We start from the raw sequence: 22,693 nt of genomic DNA on the forward strand, positions 1-22,693 counted from the left end.
CTGGGCAAGCAGAAATGAAGGGCTTCCCAAGGCCAGGGTCTTTCCTCCACCCCAGCTGTGTGTGTGGCCAGGTGGGGGTGGGGGCTACTGTCAGCACGTCCCCCTGCTCTGGAAGGCCTGCTGCTGCTCTGCCCTGCAGCTTCCTTCGGATGGAGGGCGTGCGGGAAGTCCCCAGGGTCTGTCTGTAGGATGTGCCCTGTCCTGTGTGGCTCCCGACTCCCCGGAGCCCAGAGTCCCTGGCAGGGCTCTAGCCTCCTCTGATGGGGAAGAAGCCAGAGACCCCAGAGGGCAGCCCTCCACACCAGGGCCTCTGGGCTGCAGCCACCGTCAGGCCAGTGTCCAGCTCCTTCCTGGGGCCATGGGGCTCCCGGGTGAGTCCCCAGGCTGGAGTCAGGCGCCCGGGCCGATGGGAATCAGACTCAGGAAGCCCCCCTCTGACCGGCTGGCACCGCTGCGGGCCTAGCAGCCACCAGGCCGGGAAGTTCTTTCTTCAGGGGTTTCCCATGCTGGCAGCCGCCTTGCAAGTTCAAACTGGATTTTTCCTGCTGTCCTTTCCTCAGCAGCCCAGCCGGGCACAGGGTCTCGCCTAATGAGGGTTTGGTGCCAAGACCTGGGCAGCTCCATCCCGCCGGGTCCCTGCTGGTTCAGGCCTGCCCCAGGCAGTGGGCAGCTTCCCAGCCCCACCCAGAGCCAGGGCGCCTGGGCTGCCCTGCGTCCTTGCAGCCCCTGCCCAGCCTTGGACTTCCCTACTCAAAACGCGACGCCACACACAGGGACTCAAGAGCCCACCTTTATTCACGGTGGTTCGCCGCCTGACACGGAGCACAGGGTCCCTGGACTTGTTTCCAGACTCGAGGCCCAGACAGAGGGCTGCACAGGGGCCCCTCTGCAGGGCCGCGGCAGCTGCCCCCCGCTCAGACCCTCTCCGAGGCTGCTGGGGATGCGCCTCACGTTGCCTCCTTCCGGAGGCCTCTCTCTGTCCCATTTCCTGGGGCCTCATTAAGTCCTCCCACCTCACCCCGTGAGAAAGCAGGTCTGTGCGGTGCCTGGCCCGGGCCCAGCGCAGGGTCTGAGCACGCCACCGGCTGGTTTGGGAAGCTGGGGGTGGGCCTCGCCCTGTCCTCACCCTCAGCCCAGGGGAACAGGCAGAAGGGGCCTCTGTCACCATCTCCACTTTCCAGGTACCCAGGGGCCACAGCGATCAACAACAGAAAACACAGCTTGTCTTATGTATAATATTTATAAAAGGGGGCTCCCAGCCAGCCTCTCCACCCCTGTGGCAGGCTGGTCCCTGGGTCGTCGGCTGGGCCCCAGCCTCTCGTCTCCCAGCTATGGAATGTAAGCTACGGCCCAGGCTCGCGGTGAGGGAGGCCCAGCCTCCCCAGGACGGGTGAGGGCCATGGCAAGGGCCCCTTGGGGTTATCCCCCCAGCACCACCCTCAAAAGAACCTGCTGGCTCCAGGCCTAGGGTGGGGGGGTCCGCTCCTGCTGAAGGGGATGGGACAAGAGTACCCGAGGACCTGAGCCTGCGAAGGTCTCAGCGGACAGGAGGGGGGCTGGCAAGAAGGCTGAGAGAGATGGGGCCTCAGGTGGGACACCATGGCCAGCAGCAAGGTCGGGGGTGGCCGCTGGCCTGGGCTCCAGCCCTAGAAGCCCCACAGGCTGTGTGAGCTCAGGGTGCTCCTCTGTGCGAGGAGGAGACGGCCCGGCTGAGATCTGAGGCCATGGGAGGGCAGCAGGGGTACAGCCCCACCCTGCTCCCAGCTCAGCAAGGCCCTGCTGCCCAGGAGCCCAGCAAGGGGAGGCGCCCAAGGGCCTTGGTCCTGGCTCTTGAAAAGAACCTTCCACAGAGAGGAGGTGGGGCAGGGCCAAATGCCATTGGGTTAGCCACGTCTTTCTCTTCCCCTGGACTGGCCACTGGCTGTACGCAGGGCCCAAGAGTCTAGGTGGGGGCACTAGGACGAGCAGACAGAACAGGACGGCTGTCCTAGTGGCTTCCTCCGTGCCGGCGGGTCCCTGAGGCCCAGTCGATGACGATGAAGCTCAGGCTCATGGTCATCAGCAAGAGGCCAAGCCCAGCAAAACAGAGAGCCTGTCGGGGTCAGAGGTCAGGGTCAGGGCGAAGGTCAGGGGGCTCCCCTCTGCTTCACACCGGCCCGCCGCCCTCCGGGCCCCTCGCACCAGGATTTTGGGGGTGGATCTCGCAGGCTCCTTCTCCGTGGGCACAATGCGGAAGTAGAAGATGGCAGGGAAGATGAAGATGAGGCACGGCGCAGATGTGGCACCTGTGAAAAACAAGGCGTGGCCTGACCAGGCGGTGGCGCATAGGGTGTTGGACTGGGACATGGAGGATCCAAGTTCGAGACCCTGAGGTCGCCAGCTTGAGCGCGGGCTCATTTGGTTTGAGCAAAGCTCACCAGCTTGAGCCCAAGGTCACTGGCTCAAGCAAGGAGTCACTCGGTCTGCTGAAGCCCCCTTCCCCCGTCAAGGCACATATGAGAAAGCAATCAATGAACAGCAAAGAATTGATGCTTCTCATCTCTCTCCCTTCCTGTTTGTCCCTATCATCCCTATCTCTGTCTCTGTCACAAAAAACAAAAACAAAAAACAAGGCATGGCCACAAAGGGCTCATGGGCATTTATTGGCTAAGGTTCAGGGGTGGGGGTGGACCTAATGAGATTAAACATTCCTAGTTGGGGAAGGGGTTCTGGAGAGCCCACCAGCCCCTCCCTTTGGTCTTTGACCACTGAGGTGAGAGGCTGATGCCGCTGGTATCAGAAGGGTCTGTTAGCGAACAGAGCTACGAAGATATGGACAGAGACTTGAGGATGTTGGGCTCTTGGACATAGCTATTCCTGAAGGCTTTTCTATTATTTGAGCCAATACATTCCTTTTTTTTTTTTTTTTTACTATTTTTTTAACTTTTAAAATGCATTTATTGATTTTAGAAAGAGAGGGGAAAAAGAGACAGAGACATCAATTTGTTGTTCCACTCATTGATGCACTCACTGGTCCATTCTTGTACGTGCCCTGACTGGGGATCACACCGCAACCTTGGAGTATCAGGGTGATGCTCTCCAACCAACGGAGCCACCCGGCCAAAGCTCCGATTGTTTCACTTTGAGCTGAATTTTGGACATCTACACCCAGGAGTCCTGTCTATAGTATCCGTGATACTCAGTCCAGGTCTGTGTCGGTCCCTGCAAAGCTGGGTTAGGGAGTTAGTCTCCCGAGTTGGGTTACCCCAGAGATGTCCTGGAGTTGCTGACCTTCCGGCTCGGAGCCCCAGCTTGTTTGAGGACAGTGGACAGAGTACACATCTTGTAGCCCCATGACCTTAGGGCTGAATCAAGGCTCCTCACTCACCAACTGTACGGCTCTGCTACTCTCAGTCACTCTGAACAACAGTGTTCCCATATGCAAAATGGGGACAAGACCCTCCCTCGTGGAGGCCCTGACTCCTTGGCTCTAAGCCGTGCCCCATGAGAGGAACTGACTCAGGGGTTCCAAGCTTTCCAAAGGGATTAGAATAACCTTCAGGGAAAAATCTCAGAGGGGAGGCCATGCTGTACACATGGCCAGCAGCCGTCACTTAAATGTGGGGTGTGAGCGTGGGACTCTGCTAGGGCTTGCAGAAGAGAAAGTCTCCGGTGCAGTGCCCAGCAGGGCCAGAGCCTCACCGATGATCCCGAAGATGCCCAGGATGTTGGGGGCGAAGATGACCAGCAGGTTGATGCAGGTGAGCAGGCCGACGGCGATGAGGCTGTGTCGCAGCCAGCTGAACTCCTGGTTCTGGAACAGCATCTGCTGGATGGCGCGGCGCACCTGGGGGGTGGGGAGCCACAGCCTGTCAGCTCCGCCGGTCCCACCCCCACTGGCCCAGCCACCCAACCACCTGCCCACAGGCTCACCGGAAACAGGACGATTGGCACTGTGAGTGTGACTGCCGTCAGCACGGCCACACGCACACACAGGATCAGCACGTCGAAAGGGTCCACCTTGCTGTAGGTGTGCAGCAACTCCGACTCCACCCCATCTGTGGCAGGCAGGGATGTTGGTCAGCAAGTAGCCTAGGCAGAGGGCTGTGCTCTGAGACTGGGTCCATCCACCACGACCCTGTGGGGCCTGGCCTCTGCCCCGCCCCGCAGTCACGTGGGCCGTACCGTAGAAGGTGAGGTAGCCGAAGAGGGCAGCCAGGAAGTACATGACGTACATGACAGCGATGGACAGGTTGGAGATGTGTTGCATCTTCCTCTTGGAGGGGCTGGGGGGGGCAGGGGAGGGCCACACTGGGAGACCCCCATGTGCCCTGGGGGGGTATCCCTGGCATCACACCCTCACCAGGTGGCATCTCATCCGCTCTCCCTCCTCCCAGCCGTTCAGGCATCCCCGCCCCCTCCCAGCCACGGCACCTACTCCTTGAGCTCGGTGTAGATGGGGAGCACCTCGGGGTGGCAGACGAAGGCAAAGGCCATGATGGGGATGGTGTATGCCGTCTGGGGGGACAGGGGGATGTGTCAGGGCAGCCCCCCCTCCCCGGGCCCCTACCCCCACCCTGGGCCTGTCAGGACCTGTATGTTGAGTGTGAAGTAGTTTGGGGTGCAGAAGGCTGGGGCGTCAGTCTCCTCCAGGAGCTGGGCCCCCTCCTTGATGAACTCCTCGGAACTGAAATTGCCTGTGACATTGACGAAGTTGGAGGGCAGGGGGCAGGGCACGTGGAACTTTTTGTAGATGACCTGGGGAGGGGAGGGGGTGAGAGTATCAGGGCCCGGCCATGCTGCCAGGGAAGTCACTCTATAGCCAAGGCTAGATTAGGAATGGAGGAGCCTGACCAGGCGGTGGCGCAGTGGATAGAGTGTCGGACTGGGATGCGGAAGGACCCAGGTTTGAGACCCCGAGGTTGCCAGCTTGAGTGTGGGCTCGTCAAAGCTCACCAGCTTGGACTCAAGGTCGCTGGCTTGAGCAAGGGGTTACTCGGTCTGCTGAGGGCCCGTGGTCAAGGCACATATGAGAAAGCAATCAATGAACAACTAAGGTGTCGCAACGAAAAACTGATGATTGATGCTTCTCATCTCTCCATTCCTGTCTGTCCCTGTCTATCCCTCTCTCTGACTCTCTCTCTGTCCCTGTTAAAAAAAAAGAAAGAAAAAGAATGGAGGAGCTGCCTGCTGACTTAGGACTCTCCTCGGAGACCCGCCCCTCCCTCGACCAGCATGGAGGGTGACTCACTGCAATTAGGAAGAATACCATGCAGCTGAGGGAGAAGCCGCTGGAGTAACCCAGGTAGCCTGCAGAGTTGGGGAGGGGGTGTGTGAGACGGGGATCCCCTCTGGTACAGCCTTCCAACACCCCCTTCCAAGGGCCTGGCCCTGTCACACTCACCAAGCTGCCGCATCAGGGCCAGGGGCAGAATGATGGTGATGGAGACCAGAATCACCAGGTAGTTCCCATTCATGTACCAGTCCCTGCAGTATAGGAGTGGGAGCCGAGGTCAGAGCCCGTGCCGCCTCGGGCTGCCACCTGCCTCCACTCCCAGTCAGGGTCACCAGTGGTGCCACTGAGCGGCCTCCAGAGAGTACTGGTCCACAGCGCTGAGCCTCCCTGTCCCCATCTGCAAAACGGGCATATGCCCGCCCGGCACTCTGCTGTGTGAGGCAAGGGCTGAGGCCCTCGGCTGCTTGGAATGGGTCCAGAGTTTCTGCCGTTTTGCCCTCAGGGCACCAGGGAGGTGGAAGGGGTGAAAAAATCCTGGCTCTGGGGGGTGGGGCATTTTCCATGGAGGTCTCAGGGACTTGCCAGGAACCTCTACCCCTGTGGTCCCTTCTGAAATCTGCAGCCTGCATCATCCTGCCAGCCCCCCTGCCCTGCCCCAAATGGACAGGGGGCTGCAGGGCATGCAGGGATAAGGAATGGGACCATCCTTGCAGGGCAAGCCCAAAGGCCAATTCCTTGGAAAAAGCCCTCCCGGGAGGGGCTTTCTGGCTGTTCCCTCCCCCCCAGAGCCCTCTCAGCCTCCCAGCACATCTGCGCTCCTGGGCTGTGCTGCCGAGGGCAGGACCTGAGGTCTTCTCTGCCCCCTCACCGCCGTGGTTGGTGCCATCAGTGCTGGCACACTAATGATGGGCAACTGGGACACTGTGGGCTTAATTTCTCCAAGCCACAGTCAGGAATAGCAGGCGCTTAGAGCTAAACCCGAGGTTCTCAGTCTCCCTGCTCAGCCACCGTGCCCCCCGCCACCGGCCCACATGGCCCTCCCAGGGGGGAGGTGCCGGCACCAGTGTGAGTTCCTCTAGGTGCTTCATCCACAGGGGGTGGGGGCTGAATGTTATCTCTGCTGGCAGCTCTCTGTCCCTCCATCAGCCACTTGTAAGGTCTGTCTCCTCTCTCCCAAGCCGCCCCCGGGTCAGGGGTGGATACGGAGAGTAGTCCAGGGCTGCCCACCCTCCGCCACCCCCGCCCCACCCTGGGGCTCACGAAGTTTGCTCCTCCAGGTTCAGGAAGGTCTGTATGACAAGGGGCAGCTCGGACTTGATGATGTACAGGTAGCTGGACATGGCTGGGAGGAGAGGGCAGGCAGGCGCCGTGGTCAGCCACACCAGCCAGCCTCCGGACTGCCCGCCACCCACTGCCGGCCGCGTCTGTCCCCTGCGCACCTCCAATGTTCTGCAGCGTGATGGCCAGGGCTGCCGCCAGCTTCCCCGGGGTCCCAAAGGCACGGTAGCCCAGCTGCTCGTAGGCACGGATCCCTGCGGCACAGGGCACCCGGACGGTGAGGGGCGCTCCTCCCCACCGACCCTCCCTGGCTGCAGGCTGCTCTGAGGCTCACCCACGATCCCGGAGGACTTGAGCAGCAGGTGGATGGAGTACCCGGACAGCAGGGCCACGGCCGTCAACAGGAACCTGAGGGAGATGCGGAGAAGAGGCCGCTGGGCTCCCCTGGCTGGCCGGAGGTGGTGAGCTCCGGGGGGCCTGCGTCTGCGGGCTCTGTGACTGGAGGTTTGGACCCCCGGCAGGTGTGGGTGCACACCCCGCAGGCCTCAAGGGTGGGGAGCACCAGCCAGCTTGACCCAGATGAACCATGCGCCAGAAGAGGCCCTGCAAGCCCACCTCTCCTTGAGTTCTCAGAACAAACACGTTTCCCACTTGGCTGTGGGGCGGAGCTCTCAGAAAAGGACCCGTGTGCCCACACAGGCCTGGCCGCGGGGGCTCGCCCATCACGTGCAAACATAGAAGGACAGCGAGGCCTGTCAGGCTGGCCCTGTGCTGTCATCTCAGTGGGTTTCCTGGGAAGTGAAGTATATTTGTCTGGCAGTGGCTCGTTTTTTAGCCATGGTTTGGGCTGAGCATAAGTGCCCACCCACTGCCAACCACGCTTTGGGACAGGAAACTGGTGGGTTCTGGGAGGTCAGGGACAAAGGCCTGTTTAGGGCTTCTGTCTGTAGAGGGGTTGCAGACAACACTCACAGGAAAAGGATGATGCCCGTGTTGGCCATGGCGAAGGCCAGCCCCAGGATACCACTGCCCATGATGGCGTTGCTGAGGTTGAACACCGACATCCCAAACGAAGTCTTCCCTTCAAACTGCCGGCACCAGTGTGGGTGAGGAGGGGTGGGCGGTCAGCAGGCACGGAGGGCATCTCAGCGTTCCCTCCCTGTCCCTCACCTCCCGTCGCTGCCCTCAAGCACCTCCGTATTGCCCCCCTGCCCCCCACGGCACCCGAGCCCCCTCCGCTGCTCCGGCTCACATCGGTGAAGTGTGGCTCCTTGCTGGGGCTTTTCTGTAGGAAGTCCTCACCCTCAACACAGCTTCGTTGGGGGTCCTCGACCCTGCAGGCACAGGCCACGCTAGGCAGCTCAGCTCCAGCCCCTGGCCCTGCACCCTGCCCTGTGTGAGCCGTGACTGGGTCCTCCTCCGCTCACCTCGCGTTGCCTGTCGTGGGGGTGACCGGGCGTAGTCCTTCCGAGTGTTTGCCGTTGGGCACCAGCTCCACCATCTCCGTCTGCAGAGGCGCCTCCATGGCTCGGGGAGCACCGCAGGGGCCTAGCTCTGACAGCTCCTCACGTGGCGGTCTGCAGAGTGACGGCCCTCAGATTGTCCCCGCTCCTGGGGCCCACAGCCCAGCCTCCCGCAGGAGGGCTCGGCCACAGCACACTTCCCAGGGGGGCACTCAGGACATCCATGCACAGACTGGTCTGCCTGCGGCCTCCCTGGGACCCACCTTTTGGGGAATCGAGCTTAAATACCTGAGTTCTCCAAGATGTCCTGAGGGGCATCTCAGCCAGTATAGAGCCACCTCCCCAACCCGACACTCTCTCTTACACACACATACTAGCGCAGGCAAATCCTTGAGGCCTCGGTTTCCCTATCTGTGAAGTGAGGATTAGCTGGATGACCTAAGTTCAGAGCCCAGTGGTGCCGGGACCCAGGACCACTCTGGGGGTGGGCCCCGGACTGCCTCCCCTCCCCGAGATTAATACTGGGAGACAGTTCCCTGTGCCAGCCCTGTGTTCCAGGGACCTCCTAGCCAACCTAGAATGGCACAGCCTGACGGCTGGAGGCCTCAGGACAGGGTGAGGGCTGTGGGCCCTCTTCCCAGCTGCCCGGCGGGCACTGTTGGCAGCCAGAACAAAGGGCCCTCTGTGGGCTGAGAGCTGGCGCTGGGGATGGCAGGCGCAGAGCCCCCCACCCCACCCCCGGAGCCAGGAGGCCTGAGGCCGTGCTGGGTGGCTGGACACCTGGGCCCTGCCCGCCTGGCTGCAGAGGGGCCTCAGGAAGCCTTCCCAGAAACGGGCGCCCCAGGGCCCAGTTCTTTGGGCCGCACAGGCCTGATTCCACACAGTGCTGGCTTGAGGGCCACGTTTCCCTTCCAGCCTCTCTGCCCTGCTAGGGAGCCATCCACTCTTAGGTGCCCATCCTCCAGGAGTCTTTGGGCACACTTGCCATTTCCTGGGGCCGGGGGCCAGGAGCTCCGGGCCCTGACCAGCTGCAGAGGGGCCTGGACCACTTGCTCAGTGCCTTTTACCTGCTCTTAGGGGTGGCTCCGCTGGGTCTCGTCGGAGCCAGCCCTCCTGCTCTCTCCCCCTGGCCTTGCTCCCTGCCCAGACCATTCACTGGCCCCTCTCCTGTCTCTGGGGCTGGGAGCCACCCACCCTATGCCCGGAAGGTACCTGGGTCTGGTGGCCCCAGGATCTACAGGGACATTCAGAAGGCCAGTCAAGCCAGCAGGAGAGCAGAGGTCAGAGTGGTGAACAGGGAGGGGACAGCACTGCCAAGCGGGTCAGCCAGAGCCTCATCCTGACGCCACAGCGCCCCCTCTGCTGGGGTGAATCCTGCCCCGAATCCTCTACCATGAATCCTGCCCCGGATCCTCTACCATGAATCCTGCCCCGGATCCTCTGCCATGAATCCTGCCCCGGATCCTGTACCATGAATCCTGCCCCGGATCCTCCGCCGTGAATCCTGCCCTGGATCCTCTACCGTGAATCCTCTACCATGAATCCTGCCCCGGATCCTCCGCCGTGAATCCTGCCCCGGATCCTCCGCCGTGAATCCTGCCCTGGATCCTCTACCGTGAATCCTCTACCATGAATCCTGCCCCGAATCCTCTACCATGAATCCTGCCCCGGATCCTCTACCATGAATCCTGCCCCGGATCCTCTACCATGAATCCTGCCCCGGATCCTGTACCATGAATCCTGCCCCGGATCCTCCGCCGTGAATCCTGCCCCGGATCCTCTACCCCTACTCCACATCTGGATGGCCTCAGGTCTGCTCTTCTTAACATTTTTTCAGGTCTTCTCTTGACCCTGGAGCACCAGGGTTATCAAACTTAGCACTCGGGACCCTGGGTGAGCAGGGGAGGTTAGGCTCAAGCTTCAAGCCTCAGGCCCCAGTGTCCTGGAGGCAGTAGCCACACGGAACTGACCAGAAGACCACCTCCCTCTGCTCCGGGCCAGAGTTCAGATCCCTGGCATGTTGGTCTAGGAGACCCTGCCTGGCACCCTTGGTCCCCCTCAACCTGCTTCTCCTTCCTTTCGGCTGCTGTCTGAGCCCTTCTCTCCTCCAGCCCTGCCCACTCAGGACCGTGACCTGTGAGGATCTCTTCTCGTGCCCTCTTCCCCTGGACCAGAGTCCCTGCGGCCAGCCTGTTTTCATGCCTCTGTCCCAGTCCTCACCATCCGGGCCCCTCCAAGCATCCCAGCTGGGTGTGGAGGTGTCAGCACCCGGGCGGAGCCGCTCCAGAGTGCCCCTGGCTCTCCGCTGGGGTTGCCCAGGCCAGGCCTCCCGCCTCGGGCAGGCTGGGACAGGCCCTCAGAGTGTGCTCAGTCGGCAGTGGAGACAAAGCACCCTTTTCTGCCATAATATCCCTCCCTCGCAGCCAGGCACTGCCTCCAGGGAGACCGCGGCCCATGGCGCGGTCACGGACAAGGTGCCTGACGTCCTGGCTCCCTGCTCCCCAGCAGGACCTGAACTTAGGCTTTCAGGACCTATTTGCTCCAACCGGTCACTGCTGGTCCTCAGGCTAGCCTGGACCCCAGAAAGGACACGGGACACCTGTCCTCGACTGGCTTTCAGTCTGGCAGAGATAGAGCCCCCAAACACATCCCTCATCCAATGACTGCTGTGGCAACTGAGCGAGCCACATAGCGCTAGGACTCAAAGAGGGGAGACTGAGGCATCAAGGAAGGCTTCCTGAAGGTGATGAAGTCAGTTTTGAAGTTCCAGTGGGAGTCCCAAAGCATGGAAATAGGTAAAAGTGATTTAAGCAGAGTACACAGCATGGGTAAAGGCCCTGAGGTATGGTACGAGGCAGGCTGCGAGGGTGAAATAGAACCCTCATGGGCTGTGGCCATAAACAAGCCTGACAAAGCGTCGAAGGCCAGGCCAAGGACTCTGTATTTCGTTCCAGTGCAGGGTTAAGGGCTGAGGGGCGAGGGGGATTCTGGCACGTGGGCCCCCCACCTCCAAGCCATTTCCTGAGGCTGGCAGACCAGTTTTTTTAATTTAATTTAATTTTTTTTATTTTATTACTTTTTAGAGAGGAGAGAGAATGAGAGAGAGAGAGAGAAGGGGGAGGGAGGAGCAAGAAGCATCAACTCCCAGGGTTTTGAACCGGCGACCTTAGCGTTCCAGGTCAACGCTTTATCCACTGCGCCACCACAGGTCAGGCCTGGCAGACCAGTTTGGACACTCACATCCCTCACCTCGGGCCTGCCACCTTCCAGACTTTTCTATCAGTGAGTCAGGGCAGACTCAGGCGATCATCCCTGCCTGAGGAATGCTGCCAGCAGACCCTTACCCACTGTGGGGAAAGCCCAGAGAGGACACTGAGTCTGAGGCTGACCCGGCCCTGCTTCGCCATGTGACCGTGGGCAGAATATTCCCCACTCTGGACCTCAGTGTCCGTCTGCCCTCCAGGGGTCCTGAGAGGTTTGAACAAAGCTGGGGACAGAGTGAGGAGCCTCCCTGAGGCCTCTGCCCTCAGAGCCAGCCAGGGGCTCTTAAGAGTCCAACTCCGGGGTGGGGAGATCACTGTGACCTTGGGTGGGTCATCAGAATGGCATCTGTCATGGGTGCAGCGTGGGCTCAGGCAGTAAATCGATGGCCCAGGCCACTGTCCGGGGCCTGTTTGCTCTGCTGGGAGATAAGGGCCAGACGGGAACAGGAGCCACAAGGACTGTGTGGCAGGTAACACTCGCCCACGCGGGCGTCACAGGGTGCTAATTCGTCAGGCACACCTCAGCAGGTGTTGAGTTTGGCTAATTAAAGATTTCAAGGCCCCGGAATCCAAGCCGCGGTGGGGCCCCCGCGTGTGTCAGCTGCTGTGGGAAGCACACCAGTGCTCGCCTCCTCAGTGCCCAGGGACGGAAGCGGGTCTGCAGTGGGGAGCTGGCTAAGGGAGGCATCCACACTGTCCTCTCTCAGTCCTGTGGCCACAAACCCTGGTGGAGGCCCGGACCCCACAGGCTGGCTGCCGTGGTTCCCAGGCCTCTTGTGGCGGGGCAGTCCTCACCTCAGCATAGGTCTCAGAGGATGGGCAGCTGGCCAGGCTCGAGAGTCCATGTGGTTACTATCCCTTGGGGTTCACGGATGAGGGATGCCCCCAGTTTCAGCTCCCCCATCCTTACTACTCTCCTCCTCGGCTGAGACAGCCTGGCACCCCTCTGCCCACCTGCTTCTCTAGGCTTCACGGGGCAAACACCCTCCTAAGACAAGCTATCAGTCAATAGGGAGACTGAATTCAACGGACACATCTGAATTCTATGTTTTCAAGGCACAGCCACAAGGATTGGTGGGAAACTGATTGCAGAGGTTAGGGCTCTAGTAACAGGGTATGTAGGAGGGTGTTCAGAACAGGGGAGGGGACTAAGACACACCCCTGCATTTCCCAAACTCCAGATTGTGCCCCTAGTAGGCCCAGTCCTCTGTCCTCTGCTCCCTCACTGTCAACAACACTGGGTGAGGGGCTAGTGCGCGACCAACGCCCTGCTGCTGGCATGCAGGAAGGGCACACGTAGGGAAAGGCAGACAGCCCAGAACATGGCTGTATTGCCGCACCGATCCCTCATCCCCTGGCTCCCTGGCTCTGGTGTCTGGGCTCTGTGCTTCTGTGTCTGGCCATCCGGAAGGTGGGGCCGGAAGGTGGACTTTCCTGTGACAGGGTACGTTTTACAGACACCCAACAGATGCTTAGAGCCGGGCCGAGGCCCAGACACCTAGGCCTCCCCTCCCATCCAGTCTTGGACCCTCCTTATTCAGGCTGAACCCAGGGAAGGCTGCAGCTGGAACCTCTTGGGCTCAAGATGGGACCAGAGCCAGGAGTGGCCCCTTCCCCCCTTTGCCAGCCTGCTGAGAGGGACGTGCAACCTGAGGCCCAGCTGAGGCAAAGGACAGGACATCACATGCCTGCGGCCCCCCAGGAGCAGGGGAGACCCCGAGCCAGCCAGCCCATCCTCCTCCTCCCTGCTGACCCGGAATCCCCTGGAGGCGGCCAAATATTTGGACAGCCGGACTTCTGGCCCCAAAGAAAGCTGGAGCAGGGGGCCTGGGGCAGCTCAGGACTCATCGGAGACCCCGATGGGGGGGCTAAAGGCAAGGTCAGCTTGGAGAAGAGGCTCCATCCCATGTCAAGAAGAAGCAGAGAGGGGCAGAGGGAGGGAAGAGAGAGAAGGAGAGAAAACCCCCACGACACATGTGTCCATGCATACTGATCCAGCCAGAGAGGCACAAGGGGTCAGGGAAACGTGCATGGATAGAGAGGAACACAGAGAAGTACACACGATCGGCAGATAGACATTCAGACAGGGGTTGAGAGCCAGCCAGCCAGAGATGGCCAACCAGTCAGAGATAGCCAGATGGAGAAAGAGACAGGGACGAGACAGCAAGAGGCAACAAGGGACAGAGTGCGAAGGGACAGGAAGGGGAGAGCATGTCCCGGTGAGGGGGCAGCAGACCCCGTGGGCACTACAGGGGTGATCAGGCAGAGCCCTGGAGGACCCCACACAAAGGCTGCCACAGCATTGCCAGGTTCCCACAAGGGCAGGTTATGCCCCCCATTAGCCAGGTGCAGGAACCTCCAGAGGGTGGGACAGAGCCTCGTAGGGCCACAAGGCCAGGCCCAGCTGGAAAGGACCCCCTAGCGTAGCAGCGGTAGCGTGTCTACCCACACGGTGAGAAAATCTATGGAGACGATGGTCGGTTGGAGTGACCCTGTCCCCAAGGGCCATGCACGTGTGTAGACGTGCCAGCTGAGAAGCTGTGGACAGGACGTGGCCCGCAGAGCGGAAATTCAAAACCAAGCCACCCCAAGCTGCTGGCCGGAAAGCCCCTCCTGCCCCAGCAGCTAGTCCTTCCCTTTGGTCCCAGAAGCCCTGCATGGTCCTCTAAAGCACCCCACCCTCCCAGCATTTGTCTTCTTACTCAGAGGCAAAGGCCATCCCTAAACCCACCAGACTGAGTGTGCACAGGACACATAGTATGTACTCAGTAAATGTTGTTAAATGAACGGAATGGGTTCAAGGTCTTTGGCAAGCCCCCAGCCAAGCCAATCTCACTGGCTCCAAGTGGCCCTGGCCCTGCCATGCCTACACTAGAACACTGTCCTGCAGGACGCCTATCCCATACAGCAGAGGCTACATGCATACCTCAGCTTTCCTCCAAACTACCCAAACATGTTTCCCTGTCCCCATAACCAGCCCAGACTTTCAGGGTGCATTCAATTCAGCTCGAAAGCCTTCCCTGACCTCACTCAGAGACCATGAACCACCTAGACTGCCCTAGTTCCCCCCTAGTTTCTTCATTTGCCCGGACTCTGAGGCTACTTTCTAGGGCAGCAGGGACCAGGACAGGAGCAACCAACTCCCATGGGCTGGCCATCGGGAGTCCTGGACTGAGGGCTTTTCTGCTTTGGGCCAAAAGAACCAATCAGGAACTCAATAAATGGTAGCCGATTGTGGCAGACACTGCCAGTTACCCATCTCCCCAATGCATTTTCTTCTTCATGTGTAATAGAAACCCCAAATTTAGTTGGGCATATGGGCAAAGGGGTGGCATGGGAAGCCAGTGAGAACACGGGCTCTATGGGCCCAGGCAGAATAAAGTTCTGAGACATGTATCCCCATATCCCCCAGTGATATAACCCCCTACCCCCAATGCCAAGGAGTCAGAAATTCTCGTTCCTGCTCTCAGTCATTCCAGTTGTCTTGGAGGATGAGTCAGGCCTGGCCTCAACCACCTCTGATCACCCCCACCTAAATGCTTCCTACAGGAAGCTTTCCATGATTGTGCAGAACCTTCCTTTCTTAAAATGGAACTGGCCCTGGATTGCTTTTTATGCTCCAGACTGAGTATCTCTGAGAAATCTGCCTCCTTTCCAGAAGGAACTGAGCCCCCATGCCAGACTGTACGGAAGAGGAAGGGGTCCAGGGTTCAGAGACCTTTTCCAGGGACAGCACAGTGGCCCAAGGAAGGCATGGAAGGACAGGACTAGCAGGCTGATAGAAGCATGGACTTGGGTCGAGGTGTCCCCAGTGGTGCAAGGACCTCTGCCTTAGTCGTCCTCAGACGTGCTCTAGAGTCTAAACCTGGGCTCAGGTCCCAGGTCTCTGTAAGGGGGAGCGGATCCCCATAGGCCCCGCCCCTGGCCTCCCCCTCCCCGGGTGTAAACAAACGCACGCATTCGCTGTGGCCAATAGTAGGGGCCAATGGGCGGGGCGGGCTCCTGCAAACGGGTCCAGGTCCTCTCCCTCGGAGGAAGCGCGGTGCCATCTCTCACAGCCCGGCCCGGGCACCCAGCGGAGAGGATTGCACATTGATCCTTGCCCTTAGACTTGAGAGCCACACGCGCCCCGTGCCCACAGTGCCCGCTGTGCCCGCTGAACCGTCTGCAAATGGCTCGGACTCTGAGACCAACACGTGCCCCGCGGCCCCTCAGGCAGCCTGGCCCGGTCTGCCCTCAAACCCCTGCCCAGCGCAGCCCGGATAAATATACTCGGACTCTCCGCATGCCAGCCGGGCCGATGTGCCTGCCAGGCGTCCGTCGGGGCAGTACTTCAGGGCCTGATCCCGGGTCCTCTAGGGCCCCCTCGGCGGCCCTCTTCAGTCTGTCCCCACAGTGTCTTGGGCAGCCCAAAGGGTGCTGCGGACCTCCTGCTGTCCAGCCCAGCCCCGGCCCGTCGGAGGCGACGAGGTGCCTCTCCTGGGACACCTGCTCAAGCTCGGAACTGAGTCTAACTGCGGGTCCCCAGACCTGCGTCCCGAGCGCTGGGGCTCTAGTCCGTGTAGGCTGGGGCGCCTGCCGGAGGCAAGATGGGCGAGGGGAGCTGCCCAAAACCGGGTTACGGACCAGAGGGAGGACAGTAGGGCTCGGCCCTCCCCGTGCCCCCCTGGGCTGAGGGTCGGTGCCCCCAGAGGTACCTGGCTTCACGGGTGGGGACGCGCGGTGCTCTGCTCCGGCTGGCGCTGTCCTCTCTGCTGCCAGCAGAGCCCAGCGGCGGGGGATGAAGGGCGCCCGGCCCCGCCCCCGGCCCGCCCCCCGCCCGCCAATCCCCCGCGGCCCGCGGGAGGAGGGGCTGGTCTGGGAAGAGGCCCGGGCCCTGGCCGCCAAGCCGAAGGGCAGCCGGAGCGCTAAGGAGCCCCTAGGTACAGAGCAGCCGCTCCGGGAGGGCTCAGTGGGGTGTTGTGGGGTGAATGTTTCAGACCACAGCAGAGTCCCTCGGGGTGCCCCCTTAACCCCTGAGGGCTCTGCCCTCACATCTCTGAGCCAGAAGGGGCTCTTCAGCCAAGCATAGTGGAAAAAGGGCAATGCTTCACCTCAGTTAGGGATGCTTGAAGGCTGACTTTCAGAGTGGCTCAGGCATGTCTTTCTGCCTGTCTCACCCCTCCCGAGCAGAGGAGGGATAGGGGTCAGGAGGGGGCTGGCACATGATTCTGTCTTCATCCTGGATATTCAGAAGTAATTGAGGCTGGAACAGATGGGGAAGGAAGGGGCAGTGAGGACAGGAGGCAGCCAGGCTTGGCTTAAGCTGAGCCTTGCCTATGTTCTCCCTGGCCATGTCCCCCATTCTTTTTTTTAAATTAATTAATTAGTTTATTCACTTATTTTAGAGGGAGAGAGAAGAAGAGAGGGAGAGAGAAACATCGATTTGTTGTTCCACTTATTTATGCACTCACTGGTTGATTCTTGTATGTGCCCGGACCAGGAATGAAACCGGCAACATTGGCTGCGGGCATGCTCTAACCAACTGAGCTACCTGGCCAGGACTCCCATTTCTTTATTTCAAAGAAGTAGGAGATATCTGTCAGACTGTCCGTGGGAATGAGGCCTGGGACTTGGTGCCCTGGGGCAAGGGGCTTTAGGGTAGCCCTATTCTCATCTGGGGGCCCCCAACCACCCCTACCTGTTTTACATCCAAACCTTTGGTGCCCAGAGGTGGGTGGTGGGTGTTGAGGCCCCCAGGCCCAGGCAGCAGGGAGCTAGGGAAGGCCTTGATCTTGGGGGGTTACTGGGGGAATTCCCAGGACAGCTGTGTCCCTTGCCTCTCAGCCACTGGCTCTGATCCGATTAATCTCATGGCCTCTGCTGTTCCTAGCTAAGCTGGATGTCTGTGTCATGTCTGCCCCCCTCCCCGCTGCTGGGGGGAATGCCCCCGGAGGACAGGTGTAACCCCTCCGCTGCCCTGGGTTGGGCGTCAGAACCCTGGACTCTCTTCCTACTAACTCACATCACCACAGTCAAGCCTTAGCAGACCTCAGTTTCTCTACGTGTCACAGGAAATGGCTCTGTCTTTTCCACAGCCTGAGGGGAGTGGGTGAAGGGGACGCTGTGAGCCAGGGGAAGGGGACTCAGCTCTGGCTGGGAGTGCCCGAGGCCTGGGAGGACTGAAGAAAAAGGCACTAGGATGATGCAATCCCTGAGGACTTCAAGCCACCCAAGCATCTGCCCCGCTGATGGCTGAAAACTGGAAGGGGCAGACTTTCTCTCCTTATCTGGGGCTGGATTACCCCAGATCGGAGCTTACCTTGGTCACAAGGGACCCCAAGGCTCTCACTTCCCACAGGGGCTTGAGGACTGCACACAGGACAGAGTCAGACAGGAGAACTGCTGACTCGAGTTTCAGGCTGTCCCCACCTCCCACTTACAGACATCCTAGATGTTCACTGAAGCCATTTGCAAAGGGCTGGGTGCTTCCATTGGCAGTTTATGAGGGACCAGGTCTGGCTTCAAGGTCACCCAGCATGCGGGTGTTGAGATCCTCAATCCAGAGTGGAGGGAGCAGGGGCTGGCTGGGCTGGGCTGCCGTGGGAGGCCTGGAGGCAGCGTGATACGGGGTCCCTGGGCCAAGCCAGTTGTGGCCAGGCTGGGGGAGGGGCCATCTGTTTGTTGATGCTAGTCCTGGGCCCTGGCCAGGGCAAACACAGCTCCGAGGCCTTTCCCGCCACCTGCCGAATCTCCCAGCCCAGCCTGCGGTGGCCGGACAGCTGGCAGCCAAGATGGGGCTCTGCGAGCTGCTTGCCGCCTCCTCCCAGAGCCCAGAGGTGAGGGTCCATCCAGGCAGCTGCAGTGTTGAGGGCAGCCCCCTGGCGTGGAGGCTGGGTCAGGGAGCCTTGTCGCTTTATCTCAGCCTTCAGCCCAGCCCCCGCCTTTACTCCCCCATCTCCGGAAACTAAGGCATGGGCCCAAGAGATTGCCAGAGATGTGAGGCAGAACTTAGGTCCCAGGGTCACCTGGCCCCTCCTTCCAGCATCCCAGAAGTCCCTTGCTCTCCTCCTCTTTAGTCGGACCTCTCAGCCTCCAGCTAGACAGCCTCCTCTCACTGCCCGCTACCTCCCCTGGCACGCCATCCACACACAAGTGCCCAGACCCTGTCTGCCAGTGAGGCCCCATCTTCGCCTCCAACCCAGTCCTCCCCAGAGCCCAGCATCTGTGTCCATGTCCTCCTCAGACTCCCGGCCAGTGCCCACCTTACGCCCAGACTCCCGGCCGGTGCCCACCTTACGCCCAGACTCCCGGCTGGTGCCCGCCTACACCCAGCTGGCTTCCCTGACAGCCTCCCACCCTGCTCCCCCCCCACCGCGGGCTGCCCCACCTTCTGCAGCACTCGGCAGGCCGCTCACTGCTTGGCCTTCACTTCCCCATGCCTTTGCCCACCTGGTTCCCCAGCCTGACCCCCTCCTGAGCAAACTCTTACTCATCCTTCAATCCCCGAATGGAGGCTCACCGCTGAGAACCCTGCCTGAGCCACTGGGGAGAGCCAGCTCTTCCTCCACCTCCTAGGGCTGTTCCTGCCCCCGCTGTGCCCTCAACTGCCTCAGTGTCTCTAAGCGCTCTCTGTACCCCCCATCTGGACAGGAGGGCTCCTGCCAGGCTGGAGGAAAAGCCCGAGGGGAAGCAACCTGTGGGCTTGTCTCTGCCAAGGGCCAGAGAGGTGGCTGTCGGGGCGGGGCAGAGAGAGGGCACTCTGGACGGAGGAGACAGCTCGGCCACAGGACGCTTGGGTGTGAGGGTGGGCTCGGCACTGAGACGGGCAGGGCTGCGCGCAGGGGCAGCACACGTGGCCTGCAGTCACATTGGGGGGTCTCTGGGCTTCACAGGCCAGGGTGGCTCTTGCTTCCAAGCTCTCAGGGTCGAGGACCCAGGCCTACAGTTCCTGACGACACTCTTCCCTGGTTGGTGTCTGGAACATTTCTCCCTGAGCATGAGCAGGGGTTTGGTGGGCACAGTCCAGGGGAAGACGGAGGGGACCCTCCTCTCCAGCTCCTCAGCCGAGTGCCCAGAGCTGGCGGCCTCTTGGCTGAGGCCTGTCCCCACAGGCTTGGCGTGCCCTTCCTCCCTCCCCTGCGATCTGGCCCCCAGCTTCTCTGGCCGCTGGAGCGGCTTAATGAGCCCAGGTCACATGGGCCAAGCTATTGCCTGTGGGGAGGGCTCAAGCCCCCAGCGGCCACCCAATCAGGCCCTGACGTCAGTGGCATTAACCGTCTGCCAGGCTTGTCTAATCTCTGGTCAGTGGCTGGGCCAGGTTAGTCCCGCCAGAGCCAGAGCTGAAGGCCGGGAAGGCCCGCAGGGGCACCTTGAGGGTGCAGGTCAGGCAGGACAGTGGTGGCTGGAGGTACCTGCAGTCCATGTCCCCTGCCACCAGGACTAGGGTGTTGCCATGGTGTAAAGTCTGGGCCAGCTCTCTCTGATCCTCTGCCATGGACTGTGAGTCAGGCACTCACTGGGCACCCGCAGCTCCTGCCCCTTCGGGTGTAATTACACTGGCGCGGTGAGCGGGGCTGGGGAGGCTTGCCAGCCACGCACAGGGCACTTGAGACCAGGCATCGTCACCAGCCCATGGGACCCATGATGGGTCCTGAACCCCAGACTCTGGGGTCAGAGCCATGCACGGGAGAGGACGCCCCGGAGGGTGGGGTCCGGCCCCTGCACGGCATTTAGGTTTCTTTCTGCCCTTGCCCAGGAAGGCTGGGGAGCTCGTTAGCTTTCTTCTAAGACAACGTGGCTAGGTAGAAGGCCTCATTAGCTACCTCCCCGGACAGCTTCCTGCCTCTCTAACCTACCACCTCCAGCTCCTCAAAACTTCCTGTCTTCCTCCTGCCTCTCCCCATTAACCCCCAGCCCCCACTCTCCCCTGCCCACTTCCCTCCAGGACACGACGCGGCAGAGGACTTTCTGTTGATGGACCGCCGCACTCAGTCAGGCCCATGACCGCCCAGTGCGGGTCCTAAACCGCCGGCCCAAGCCCCAGCCTCCTCTCAGGCCTCTGAACAGCACCCACGTGGCTGCCCACGTGCGGCCTGGGCTCCCTAACTCAGTTAGTGCTCCCCACCCCGTGCTCAGGTCTGGGCACCCTGACTGTCCCCTCTCCAGCCTCCCCCACACACACACCTGGACATAGAAGATGCTGCCCATGCGCTGCCTTCTGCCTGGCTCAGAGTAGCCACCTGCCCTCTGACACCTCCTTCAGTGGCCGCAGGTCTGGAGAACTCAGTCCCTTCAACGTCCCTCTATAGTCCCAGCTTGGTGGGGGCGTCACATCCACTTGTCAACAGACAGATCTGGATCCTGCCCCACTTCCTGCAGATCCTGTCCCCACAGCATAGTGGGGACAGGGGACCCCCAGCAGAGACCCCCCGGCCCACTTCTCTCCTCCCCCATGCCCACTCATGCCAGCCCCCAGGAAATATGTGTGCCCCTATATCCATGTCTTTTTTTTTTTAATATAATTTATTTATTTATTTTTTACAGAGACAGAGCGTCAGAGAGAGGGATAGACAGGGACAGACAGACAGTAACAGAGAGAGATGAGAAGCATCAATCATTAGTTTTTCATTGCGCGTTGCAACACCTTAGTTGTTCATTGATTGCTTTCTCACATGTGCCTTGGCCGCGGGCCTTCAGCAGGCTGAGCAACCCCTTGCTGGAGCCAGCGACCTTGGGTCTAAGCTGGTGAGCCTCGCTCAAACCAGATGAGCCCGCACTCAAGCTGGCAACCTCGGAGTCTCAAACCTGGGTCCTTCCGCATCCCAGTCCGACGCTCTATCCACTGCGCCACCACCAGGTCAGGCTTATCCATATCTTTATGACATATTTTAATGATTGTTCTTTTCCAGAAGCAGATTTGGAAAATACCACGGATGATCTTATTTCCATTAAAGTGAGGAATATAAAATTATAAACTGTTTTAGGTATAAGTAAATATTTAAGCTTATAGAAATATTTTGAGAAAATTAACCACTAAAAATACATAAACCATGCTGGATAGCTTGGTCGGCAAGAGCATCGTCCTGAAGCACAGAGGTGGCCAGTTCGATCCCGATCAGGAAACGTGCAGGAACAGATCAATGTTCCTCTCTCTCTCTGTCTCTCTCTCTCTCCCTGCCTCGCTTGCTAAAAATCAATAAATGAAAAATTTAAAAAACACATAAAACCAGCCTTGGCTAGTAGTGCAGTGGATAGAGCATTGGCCTGGAGTGCGGAGGTCACAGGTTCAAGCCCAGGGTGGCCAGAGCCCTTGCCCAGGTCAGGGCACATATGAGAAGCAATCAATTGCATGAGTAGGTGGAACAGAGTTGATGCTTCTCTTTCTCTTTCCCTAAAACACAAAACAAAACAAACCTATTCCAAAAAAAAAAGAACACCTGACCAGTGGGGGTGCAGTGGATAAAGCGTTGACCCGGAATGCTGAGGTCGCTGGTTTGAAACCCCAACTTTGCCCAGTCAAGGCACATCCAAGAAGAAATTGATGAACAAGTAGAGTGAAGCGACTGCAGTCTCGCTCTCTCTCTCTAAAATTAATAAACAAAATCTTAAAACACACACACATACAACCATATATAGGAGTGGACATTTCTCCTTTTTCTTCAGGCTCCAGTGTGGCACCAATGTCTCTCTTTTCTCTCCCTCTCTCTCTCTCAAATGAATTTTAAAAGTATTGCATTGATATACTATTTTATTTTATTTTTTGATTGAATATTATTAGGGTGACACTGGTTAACATAACTACACAGGTTTCTACAACACATCTCTGTACAACATATTGTGTGTTCACCCCTTAAGTCAGTGGTTCTCAACCTGTGGGTCGCGTACCCCTGTGTTTTGGTCGTTCGACCCCCGCCAGGGTTGCGACCCACAGGTTGAGAACCACTGCTCTAAGTCAATGTATTATTTGATTACTGAGAGTTTTGGTCCAACCTTCAATTTTGCACTTCAGTGATGCCTCATCTCCTCCTCCTAATCCTAGGACAGCGATTATGTCCTAGCTTCAAGGGCTTCTGAGACCCACCATCCTGTGGAGGAAGCCCAGGTCCCCAGACTGGCACCTGGCATTTTCCCATGTCTCCCCACCCCATGTCTCGTCTCTGCTCCTGCTCTACTGAGCTGTAGCCCTCAAACCAATGTTCCAGGGCCTTATACAACTTACTATCCCAGCCAGAATGAGTTTCCATCTCAAAACTCCCTCTTGATCCAAGACCACCCCCATGAACATTTCCCATGGCTTCTCTCCCCCTTACCCCCCATCAAGAGGCACAAGTTGGTTCCATGCTCCCAAGCATGCCCCCTGCCATGTCAGGCCGGGTCCTTTAAGAAGAAACCATCTTCCCACTCATGTCCAGCCTGGCACTGGGCACTTCATGAATGCTCCTGACTCATGATAATGAACACTCTCCCCCTCCCCACAAGAAAGGACAGCTGTG

General features: G+C 59.5%; 1 protein-coding gene across 2 annotated transcripts; it reads right to left on the reverse strand.

The window, feature by feature from the left end:
- Positions 1 to 1,221: 1,221 nt before the first annotated feature.
- Positions 1,222 to 17,822, reverse strand: SLC38A3 (solute carrier family 38 member 3). 2 transcript variants are annotated; one of them, XM_066244286.1, is made up of 17 exons: positions 17,642 to 17,822; positions 16,313 to 16,464; positions 7,921 to 8,070; positions 7,746 to 7,827; positions 7,466 to 7,581; positions 6,828 to 6,901; positions 6,655 to 6,747; positions 6,476 to 6,557; positions 5,384 to 5,466; positions 5,231 to 5,289; positions 4,573 to 4,737; positions 4,418 to 4,497; positions 4,165 to 4,265; positions 3,913 to 4,037; positions 3,682 to 3,826; positions 2,182 to 2,285; positions 1,222 to 2,092 (listed from the first exon to the last, which is right to left on the reverse strand). In XM_066244286.1, exons 3-17 carry the CDS (start codon positions 8,016 to 8,018, stop codon positions 1,988 to 1,990), a joined length of 1,512 nt encoding a protein of 503 aa, XP_066100383.1. In that variant the 5' UTR covers positions 8,019 to 8,070; positions 16,313 to 16,464; positions 17,642 to 17,822; the 3' UTR covers positions 1,222 to 1,987. The 2 variants fall into 2 exon arrangements, with proteins under 2 accessions (XP_066100383.1, XP_066100382.1); XM_066244285.1 differs by lacking the exons at positions 16,313 to 16,464; positions 17,642 to 17,822 and adding an exon at positions 15,917 to 16,002.
- Positions 17,823 to 22,693: the final 4,871 nt, after the last annotated feature.

The sequence above is a fragment of the Saccopteryx bilineata genome, chromosome 10, assembly GCF_036850765.1.
Source record: "Saccopteryx bilineata isolate mSacBil1 chromosome 10, mSacBil1_pri_phased_curated, whole genome shotgun sequence".
Classification (NCBI taxonomy): domain Eukaryota; kingdom Metazoa; phylum Chordata; class Mammalia; order Chiroptera; family Emballonuridae; genus Saccopteryx; species Saccopteryx bilineata.